Genomic DNA, 11510 nt, shown 5'->3' with positions numbered 1-11510 from the left:
GGAAAGAGATCAAGTGATTTTAAAGATCAAATGGGAAAGAGATATTATGCACGAGGACCTAATTGCTGAAACAGAAGAAAAGGAGAACCTAAAGCTAGACCTTGAGTTGGCATTATCTCTGAAAGAAAATATGTCTAAGCATAATGAAGATCTTGTCAAAAAGCTTACTGAAGCCAATGAGAAATTGGAGAAGTTCATCAAAAGTTTTGCCATGCTGGAAGAACAAATCCAATCACAGAGAATGAAGGGTAATATCTCTGGACTTGGCTTTCACACAACTGAGAAAGGTGAATCCTCTGGTACAAAGAGAAACTATCCAAAGAATCAACATGCATCTAAAGTCAATAAGACTACCGGCAAGAAAACTTTCAAACCTGTCTATTTTGTCTTTCATAAGCCTAGTCATACTGTAAATAATTGTAGGAACAAACCTATGAGAAATGCAAGTTATAATACCAATACTAGGTATATATCTAGAAAGTTTGAAGGACATTGCTACACTTGTGGAATGTATGGGCATAAACATATTGAGTGCAGATATGGTGCAAACAATCCTGTACCACACATGCATCCTAGACCATATGGTGACTGAACAAGAAACTATGATAACCAGGTAAACAAGAACTGACAAAGATCCTACGACAACAGTCTTAGTCCATATAAGATGGAAAAGGTAACAAGTGTGGTGTGTACCTTTTGCAATAAAGTTGGTCATGTGGCTATGAACTGTAGAAAAAGAACAGGAAGAGGAAGTATGAAACCCTGAAGATCATTTGGTATGGTATGTTATCACTATAACAAACCAGGACATCTGACTAAGTTTTGCAGAACAAGAAACAGAAAACCGGTCAACTCCTCTCAGGATCAAAAAGGCAAGCATAAGGTTGATAAAGAGTAAACAAGAGAAGACATGAATCGGAAATGAAAAAACAAGAGCAAAGAAGTGCCTGCAGAAGAAATCACTCCTTCACCTAGTGAAGAGAGTCTAGCACCAGTAACTTAAGCCTATCTAAAAGGGCTAAGGGGAGCGTAACGGTAAAACATAATTCAGACCCCTTTGTAGAATTTGTGAGAAAGGATCTTTTTGAATTTTGGTGACTTTTTTTTTGTGTTGACATGTTAATCATCTAGTATGTCTCTTAAGCGGCAAAATTAAGGTTTTTTAACCTAAAAGTATGAACATTTATTACGGTCAATAAAAAGGATAAAAGCAAGTTTTACCTTATCATTTTTACCCTAATCCTTTCGAAAAGAATTGAAGAAATTGCAGAAGTAGAGAAAAATAGTCTTGGTATGAATTATCAAATTGCTTTGAGATTGAGAGAAATTAAGTTGAATTGGTAAGCTGCAGAGAAGCGAACGAGAGTGCATTTGAACAATTCAACCAGGAAATAGAGCGACATACAAGACATTAGGTATTTCTTTGAACTTCGTCTTGAATCCTGTTTATTTTCAAATGGCATCTACATCTAAACCAATAGAGAGATTATTAATCACTGTTAAGCCTAAATAAGTTGTAAAGGCAAATAAAATTATGTCTTATAATGCATTATCACAAGTACCGAGTGGAGTCGTTGTCCAAGGTGATTTGTCCAGCTATATAAATTGCAAAATTGAGGATATGGGAACTCGTCACATCTATACTTAGCTGAAATCACTCTGTGATGAGGAAGGAAAGATAAAAACTAAGTATGCTAGAGTCTTTGAGAAAGGATTTCACAATTATTCCTACCCTCTTGAAGATTTTGAAGAAGAACACATAAGAATAATTCTGAGTCGAGTACATGGAGAGAATATGTATCTGGAAATGACTCATACAATTACCAAGGAAGCCATTAGGGCGGTAACGGGTTATTGCTCAACCGGTAAAATTCCTGAGTTAAGGAAAATAAAAAAAGATATAGTCTTCAAGCTAACCGGTTCCACCTTTGATGGGCGTGCTTTCTTTGTTAACAATATCAGAGATCCTGCGGTGAAGCTTGCATCAATGGTAATAGGCTACAAAGTATTTTACTCCAGTAGACTCAATATTGTTCCATCTGCAGCAATTCATACAACCTACAGTATGATTATTGAAGATGAAAACTATGATATCTGTGAAGCTATTAGAGAAGAACTTTTTCTAAATTTGAAATCTGTCAAAAAGGATAATACCCAGAAATTTAAGTTTGGTCAGCTACTAGTTGGGTTATTTTTTTATTTTTTAGAATTTTCTACCTGGAATAGGTGACATTGAATGGTCCAAGGAACAACCGGCCAATGCTCAAATAAGAAATAGCATCAAAGCTATAAAAAATACCTTTTCAGCTGCTGCCAACAGATACTTCAATGAATTTCAGAAGAAAATGAGCATGAGGATGATGCTACTGGAAGATGTAGTATGACATTTTGAAAAGGACATAATCTTCATGGTTACAACTAATTTTTGCTTAATGCAAGTAAGAGAACCTAGAGAGGAAGAGATGGAATAAATGAGCTATGAAGTCAATGATGACTTACTGGTTGGCTATGCTAATACTCTGTTAGCATCGCCTGTAGACAAAAAGAAGGTGAAATTGGATATTCTTGCAATCCAAGCTGCACTTGCTGAAACCAGTATTGAATCAGTAGCTAACGCTAAAGGAAAGCAAAAGAAAAGTGAGGAAAAAACTCCTGAAAAGAAGACTACAAGGGTGACTCGAAGCGCCCTAAGCAAAAAGGAACAAGGACCCAAAATAACTGAGACAAAGGAAAGTGTACCAAAGAAGAGGAGAAATGGGAAATTAATTTTGCAATCAGAATCTAAGGGAACAGAGTCTGATGAAGAACCTAAGAAAGTGAAAGCAACTGGCAGAATGTCAAAAAAGGCAAAGGTAGTACCAAAGGTAACTACACCTCTAGAAATTGCCTCCTACAAACCTGAAACCATGTTTGAAAGAATGAAAATGTTGGGAAGGAATAAGTTTGAAAATGTTAAAGAATATTATGACTCTTTTTCTAAAGATGAGCAGAAGCAAATACACCAACAGGTAATAAGCTTGTTGATTCATTACAATAGATATCCACATGAACTAGAAAAATAAATTTCAGTATCCCTGTATAATACTTTGTTAGAAAAATGGGAAGAAGCCACTCAGTTAGAAAAGGAAATTATCGATGAAATATTTGTACAGTATTTTCCCACATTGTCATCAAATGGAATTAGTGCTTTGACTAAGGAATACAAAGTATATTTTAATTTTAAAATTAGAAGATTGAAGCTTCTTAATGGAAAAAGAGCAATTATTGAGACAAAAACTCATCAATTGGCCTATCAAATCAAACAAAGGATAGATGCCCTCCAATCTATCGCTAAGGATGAATTTGCAGATGATGTTTCTCTACTCGAATTGGACATAGAGGAAATTGACCCAGCTAACATAGTCTTCTCAAATGAGAAGAAGGATGACTTAGTTATTCATATTGATGAGGACATTGAGGATTTAGTAGACCTATCGGAAGAAATTACTGCACCTAAAATGGATCTTCCTTCAATCATAGAAGTACAAAATACAACAGATAATCAACCAGCTACTCAAACAGAGGAAGTCCATATACCGGTAACTAAACAACAAGAGAAACCTCAACCGCCAAATGAAAAACTGGAGAAACCCAAATCTCCACCGGCCATTGAGATCACTCAAAAGGAGACCACTAAGGAAGCTGTTACACAGAAGGAAGAAGATAAAATGGAAGCAAATACAGAAAGAGCCATCAGTAAGTGCATGTCCTCTGACAAGGGAAAGGAAAAACTGTTTGATGATGATGATGATGAAGACTCTTTAAGTATTTCAGGACCTATTAATATGAATACCCTGAGTGCTTCTGAGATATTGAAGTTTGCGCATATGATGGAAGATCGTGCACATAAGAAGCGGATGAAAGAACAAAAAATTGAGGCACAGACAATTCAAAATGTTGTAGACATCTTGTCTAGATTACTACCGGAAACCTCTGTTGCACATCTTCCCACTCCTATCAGCAAACTCGGTTAGTTAGTTGTAGAGGCATTTGATCAAATCAAAGCACTTGAAGAGGCTGCTCAAATATCTGTTGAAAAGAGCCACAAGAAGGCATATAGAGATAAGCTAGCAAAACACATTGAGAATAGAAAAATGGCTTTATCTCACAATTGCAATATGTTGAAGAAAGCCATTGAATCTGGAGGAAAGTATCTTGCCTCTACCTCCAATGTTACTTTCTTTTATTCTGATATTTCTAAAAATCAAGCTGAAATTGAGCAAGAAATAGAAAGGTTATGTAAGGCATATGTCCCACTTCAGGACTCTATTCATGTCTTTAACCGGTCTATAGATGAACTGCATGACAGACTGATCCGGAATGATAATGAGAGAGCTAAGAGATTCCAATCTCTACGAGAGCTCAAGAATTAGCTCACCTCACAGATTGACATTCTTCAGAAAGCCTACTCTTGTGTTGAAGCTCTTCTTACTACTCAGGAAATGTGCTTGTATATGGTGAAAATGGATACAATAATAACGATATTGAAAGGCTAAATGAATTCAACCACAAAACCCTAGCCTAACAACAACAAAGATCCACCATAACATATGAAGATTACCTAAGACAATGCAAATCAAACAAAATCACAAAGATTATACCATCACATGTCCAATAGGGTTTGGATCTCCATTCTTCCTATCTCCATTGATCTTGCTTGATATATTTGCTCTCAGATTTTATGTGCAAAAGAGCTCAACAAAGAACGGAATGTGGTTGCTAGTAGGATCGTAGTGTAGTCAAGTGCATAAAAGATGATTAGAATGCATATAACGATTAGGGTTTGATAATGAAAGAAGCATCTCCTTATATAGAAGACACTATATGAAATGGAGGGATAAGATTGAGAGGTGTAAAAGGAGGTCGACTATGATTAGAGGGTAGGTAAAAGAAATAATAAAATAATGAAAGGGGTAGGTAGTGTATGAATTAAGAGATGAATGACATGTGTCATAGATAGAAAAGGTTAATGAATTAATTAAATAAATAAAGATTTATTTAATTAATAGAAGAAGTGGGATAATTAAATAAATAAGATATTTATTTAATTTAGGAAAAGGATAATTTAAATAAATAAATGTATTTATTTAAATGAGAAATAAGGCTAGAAGAGGATAAATGAATTAATTAAATAAATAAATATTTATTTAATTAATAGAAGAATTAAGCTTAGATAATTAAATAAATAAAATATTTATTTAATTAGACATGACAATTTTAGGTGTCTACATTTTGCCCCTCTTTGAGACAATGCGGCTTGTCGCGTTGTTTCAAAGAAGATAAGATGAACTGATACAAATTTGCCCCAAGATGGGAATGATATGCCCCCTCGAGAGATTGGATGAAAATGTGTGAAAAGATCATAGACAATCTCTCGATAAGAAAGAAAGGATAGAATGGACTGACCAGATAAAGTGACAAAGTCACGGGATAATGAAGACAGACTCGGGAAACGAGGGCTAGGGCAGTCTATAAGATAGACCACGAGGGGAATACATCCTCATTGTCATCTACACCTCCAAGAGATCAGAGTGCAGAGAGAGAGAAAAGAGTAGCAGTAGTCAGCAGCGATGGCTTTGGTTCACAGATTCGACTGCGTTCTCCGATTCCAGAGGCTAGCAAAGGTAGGAGAGCCAGTAAGTACCACAAAACCTCCTTGTACTTTGATGCATTTATTGTTGTCATTAATGCACACTAGGTAATGTAATAAATGTGCGTTCATGTCAGGAAAGCGTGTTTGTGTCTAAAAATGTGAATTTGTGTCTTCTAGGTCAAATCGGCAGTTCTGTGATGAACATATGCTGTCGATTGGATAAGCTGCTGAGAGGATACACTCAAGCAGGTCCTCTAGGGAAGACTAGGATAGATCAAGGCACTTTGTGATGAACAGTGAGTACCAAGATAGAGTACTTTGTGATGAACAGGGAGTACTAAAATATGAGCAACACTTTGTGATGAACAGTGAGTGCAAATGTGAGCAACACTTTGTGATGAATAGTGAGTGTCACACACGTAGTACTTTGTGATGAACAGGGAGTACCACTAGGATAGAAGCAACACTTTGTGATGAACAATGAGTGTCACTAGGATAGAATGCCATATGCATTTAGATAAAAAGTAGCATTTTGTGATAAACAGGGAATGCCACTATGACTGACATGATTGATTTGTTTGACTGCAGGAGTATTTGCCTATGCTGGAGTCACGGGAGAGATTCCCATCGACTCAGAGGTTGTGACTTGAGTTGACATTTGAGGATAGAGCCACGATTGAGGTTATGGGTCTGCGACATATTCTGTATGTGCCTGAGTTTCGGGCGAACATGGGATTGCTGACTACACTAGCAGAGAGGTGGCACTCTGTGACTTGTACTTTCCATTTGCCGACGGGGGAGATGACAGTCACCCTGGAGGATGTATACAGGATTTTGTGGATATCGATCAATGGAGAGCTGATTTCGTATGATCGAGACAAAGACAGGGATGCCCTTAGATGAGTGTTCTAGGATCTGGGACTGGAGATGAGGGCTGGACATGTGGCATGGGACACGATGACATAGACAGGATTAGCACTACTAGTAGTATTGGCAGGAGTTATCAGTGGGTTCCTCTGTCCAAATAGGGCGACATGAGGGGTGGCTGCAAAGGACATAGGGGCCAGGAGAGATGATCTTGGGGCGGGTCCTTCTAGGGCTCAAACTCCATCGAGGCTAGCCGGCTCTGAGGGAGGGAGTTCATCATAGCCGTAGAGGGCTCCCTATGTATTAGTATTGTACCATTTTGGTATGATGATGTAGACACCTGCAGGTGATTGTAGCCATATGATTTTGACATCATTGTATCATGACACTTTATATATATATATATATGAGATGATTCATCTTTGCAGCAGCTATATGCATGCGTACCTATGTGATGAGATGTTCTTATGTGATGCTTATGATATGCATGCAAATATGTATATGATGCAATGCAATATATATTTTTTTGTTCTTTTATGTTTTATATGTGTATGCATGATGCAAATGTGAATGTATGTAATGCAGATGAATATGATAATGCAAATGTAAATTGTGCTAACAGGTGTTGTGTGTAGGATGTGATGCAGTTGTGATACCTATATGTATGTATGAAATGCTTATATGTGGTAATGCAGGTGCAACTACATGAAATGCAAATGTTTTTGGTGTGTCATTATACTCAGTCATGTGATAGCAGGCTACGTGGACTCGAGAAGGATGATGGAAGTTAATCAAGAAAGGGGGATGGAAGACAAAAGATATGAAAGTGAAAGAGCTTCTTGTGTGTTATCATCATTGAGCTTTATTATGGCAAGTAGGTTATGACAATCGAGGCATATGTTCGACCTAGAAAGTCATTGTACCTGTTTGCATGGAGATAAGACAGTCATAAACAAGGAATGCCCTAGTTCACACTAGACTCACAGTGTCCTCATATCCTTGGACAAGTCATATCATTACTAAGAGACAATCCACAGACAACAAATACAAATAGGTGACGATACCCCATCCTTGCCTTTCTAGTCAAAGACATTCTGGAGATAGAATCTCTAGTCAAAGACATCCCGGAAAAGCTAAAAGACATGTCACCAAAAAAAAGATGAAATCAAAAGAAAACCAAGACTCGACACCAACATCCACTGTAGTCCTCAAGTTTAGTGTCTCTTGTCACTTGTATAAGTCTTATTTGATTGTGGTCACAATGTTTACTTTCATACAAAGGATAGATAGCACTGAACCATAATGTTGTCTGAGTCTATTGAAAGATTTGATTTGTTGAAGCCCATTGTTGCTACTGTGTCTCATCTGAAACTGACTGAATCCATGAAACTGATACTTTATTGTGGAGAAGATGAAACTTTATTGCAGATTTGTGAAGCAAATGTTGCTTTATTGCAGATTGTGCGCGGATAGACTAAAGGAAGCTGGAAGAAGCTGTACTCCTCGAAACATGTGATGTTCTTAGTTCCACACCCATCACTAGACGTAGGATTTGCCTTAGCCACAAATAGGATCAGATTTATTATGGATGGAAAGGGAGGTGAAAAGGGAGGTTTATTATGAATAGCTAACCAATCTTGGGTAGATGAATAACAAGCCATGATGGGAATGGGTAAGTTTATTATGAACGAATAGGTTGTGAGTGTGTGCAAAGTGAAGGATGAAAGAGAATCTTGAAGGAGGGAGGAGCAATGTCTCTACGCATGGCGTTGGTGACCCAGTTTTCACCATGGTACTTGCCCAGGGCGCCACCGAAGTGGTTTTCACTGTTGGACGAAATTCTCTTTACTTTTTTTTTTTCAATGTTTTTTGTGTCACAAGGCGCCTGTTTGCCAGGTTTTCACCAAGTAACAATTTTTTTTGTTTTATGATTTTTTTTGTATTTTTGAATTTTTTTATTTTTTTGTATTTTTGAAATTTTTGATTTTTTTTTTTTTTTTTGAATTAGGATATTCCAAAGAGCTATGTGTAGAACTTGCGAAGGTGCATGTTGTTGATAGGATCCTCCAAAGGTTCACCTTCTGTAGTTGAGAGCTGATATGCCCTAGATCCATATGCTGTTGTAATGATGTAAGGACCAAGCCAATTTGGTTCAAACTTGCCCTTCTTCTCTCTGTCTTTTTGATTTTTGGGATTTTCTCTGAGAACCAAGTCACCTACCTCAAATGTGTGAGGCTTAACCTTGTGATTGTAACTGCATTGTTCCTTGATTGAATGATGTGTAGCTTGAGTGTCTGTCTTCCTTGATGAAGGAACTAAGATAGAATTACTAGTGTGTGGACTACACAAGCTCGTATGCGTGTCACCTAAAGAAGCTTGGGCATCCCTGATAACAAAGTCCTTCGAGGAAGCTCCATTAAAGGTCCATGATGTATCGCCAAAAGGGAAAGGATGTGTGGAACATGTGGATGAGGAATGAAGGCTTATGACTGTGAAAAGAAATGAAAGTAGGATAGCATGATGCAGACTTAGGATCAACAAGTATGATTTTTGACTTAAAATTGTAGAACTTTTGCCCCCAGTTATTTTGATATTAGGGGAGATTAACTCTTGTTCTTTTTCTTTCATAGGGTTTTTATCCTTGACTTTGATTTTTGCAGTGTCCAATAACTTTTGATTTTGATTTGAACTAAAGGACTTCTCTCTATTTTTGACTTTTAGATTTTTCTTTTCAAAGCTTGATTCTTGATCCCCAATGGGTAAGGGCTTTTGTAATTCTTGTCGATCCAAGTCTGGAAGTGGAGTGGAAATGGAATGAGTGGGTGAAATGGTAAAGCTATGTGAGTTCTCAAGAGGGCTGGCGATATGCTCAATAGATTCTTTGTTGGAACCATTCTTAGGACTATTGATATCAAGAGCTGCTTGCACCACTAGAGGAGATTTGCATTTAGACTTAGTAGCCACAACACTAGGTGGTTCACACCCAATTACTTGATATTGCAAATTGTTTGTAGATTGTTCATGTTGACTGAATGTGTTAGGAGATAGTGGGAGTTGCTCAACATGAAATATATACTCACCACATCCCATGTCTTTAAACTTGAACTTTTCTTTGATCTCTGTTTGTTTGGATGTAGAAGCTTTCAAGGATTCTGGATCCACATATGCTGAAGATGGAACAACTTCTTGATTTACTGGGATTGTTATTTCCGATCTATGGCACAAATTGTTGCAATATATGAATGGATTTGGATCCGCTTTGACAGTCACTTCAACTCCATTATGAGGAAACTTGATACATCGATGATATGTAGATGGGACTGCGCTCATCTCATGAATCCATGGGCATCCTAGCAATATGTTGTATGTGAGATCTAGGTCTAGGACTTGACAAACCACATCTTTTGTAACTGGCCCAACTCTGAGAGGTAAGGTGACTGTGCCTTTGGATGAACATTCCTCATCATCATATGCTTTGATAGTAATTTTGTTTGTATAATTCACAGCTTTGTCGGAATATCCCAATTGTTTAATAGTGCTCAATGTACAAATGTTTAGACCTGCTCCTCCATCTATCAGGACTCGTTTTATTCGATGTTTGTGTAGGAAGGCTTCGATGTGTAAAGGTGAATTATGTGGTTGACTTACAGAGGCATCATCGGCTTCTGTGAATGTAAGGGAGTGTGGAATGGAAAGGTATCCCACCATGGCTTGAAACTGGTCCACGTTCAGATCAGTAGGAACGGCGGTGTCTCTCAAGATTTTGTCAAGAATGGATTTATGTGCGGGGGATATGCGTAAGAGCTCAAGGATGGAGATGAGCGCAGGTGTCTTCCCTAACTGTTCTACAAGGTCATACTCAGGTTTGGTTGATGAGGAAGCGGTATTTTTAGCTGGAGCACCTTGCAAAGTGAATTTACCTTGACGGGTTGTAACATGACATTTAGAGGTAGGTTCGGAAGAAGATCCAACACCTTTTAGGACAATCTTGGGTCTCCGGGTAGAATTCTCAGACGTTTTGTCCTTGATGATAATGGTAGAGACATAATTGTCCATCGAGATGTGATTGATAGTTGAATCATAGTTGTAGGATGCTTTGGTCTAGTTGGTTTGATCCTCTGTGGCTTTAGCTTTTCCCTTGTCATGTTTTGGGAATGGTTCCTTAAACATCTCATGTTCTTGATTGGAGGAATGTCCCTCAATCTCATTGTCACCTCTATCAATGAGATCTTGTATGATGTTCTTCAGTCGATGACAATTTCCTATCTTATGACCCTTACTCTTATGAAATTCACAATATTCATCATCATTCCACCAATTTGGTTTGACCTTTGGTTCATATGGAGGAAAATCTAGAACTGTGATTACCTTGTTTGCCACTAGCTTCTTGAAGACTGATTCAAGTGGTTCTCCCAACGGGGTGTACTTCCTTCGTGATCTGGAAGTTGTTTGAGTATTCACTTGATTGTTTGTAGAACTTGATCCAGAAAAAATGAATTTGGGTCGCACTGTGTTGGCATCAACAACACCATCATTGACTGTGTTCTTGTTTTTATTCCAAAATCTTGGCTTGTCTTTTCCTTTAAAGTCATCTTTGTTTTCCTTGAATATCTTGATGACTCCTTGTTCAATTAGGACCTTTTCTGTCACTAAGCCTTTTTCAATAATGTCCTTGAAGGTGGACAAACAAGCTTTCCTTAGATCATAGCCAATGTCTTTGTTAACATTTTGGGTGAACATTTCTACCATTTGTTTTTGTGGAATTTCACAAGAGCATCTGCTGGCTAGATTCCTCCATCTTTGTAAAAATGATGCAAAAGATTCTCCCTCTTTTTGCTTGGTGTTGCACAAAGTAGTGACTGATATGTCTGTCTCTATATTATAGGAGAAATGTTGAATAAATGCCTCTGCTAAGTCACCCCATGACTTAATTCCAGGTGGAAGTTGGGAGAACCATTCCATAGCTTGATCGCCTAGGCTCTGTGGGAATAATCTCATCAAATATGTATCT

The 11510-nt window shown here is 37.6% G+C and overlaps 1 protein-coding gene across 1 annotated transcript in view; it reads left to right on the top strand.

Annotated features, from left to right (window-relative positions):
* The first annotated feature begins 2065 nt into the window (after positions 1-2065).
* The window catches only part of LOC131857918 (uncharacterized), a 30455-nt gene continuing 21010 nt past the window's right edge, over positions 2066-11510 (top strand). Inside the window, exons 1-3 of the mRNA XM_059210707.1 lie at positions 2066-2171; positions 2527-3008; positions 3240-3772. Of these exons, the coding sequence (XP_059066690.1) occupies positions 2066-2171; positions 2527-3008; positions 3240-3772 (1121 nt within the window). The remainder of the gene's footprint in view (positions 2172-2526; positions 3009-3239; positions 3773-11510) is intronic.

This window comes from Cryptomeria japonica, chromosome 8 (assembly GCF_030272615.1).
Source record: "Cryptomeria japonica chromosome 8, Sugi_1.0, whole genome shotgun sequence".
NCBI lineage: Eukaryota > Viridiplantae > Streptophyta > Pinopsida > Cupressales > Cupressaceae > Cryptomeria > Cryptomeria japonica.
This window is presented reverse-complemented; position numbering and strand designations above follow the sequence as displayed.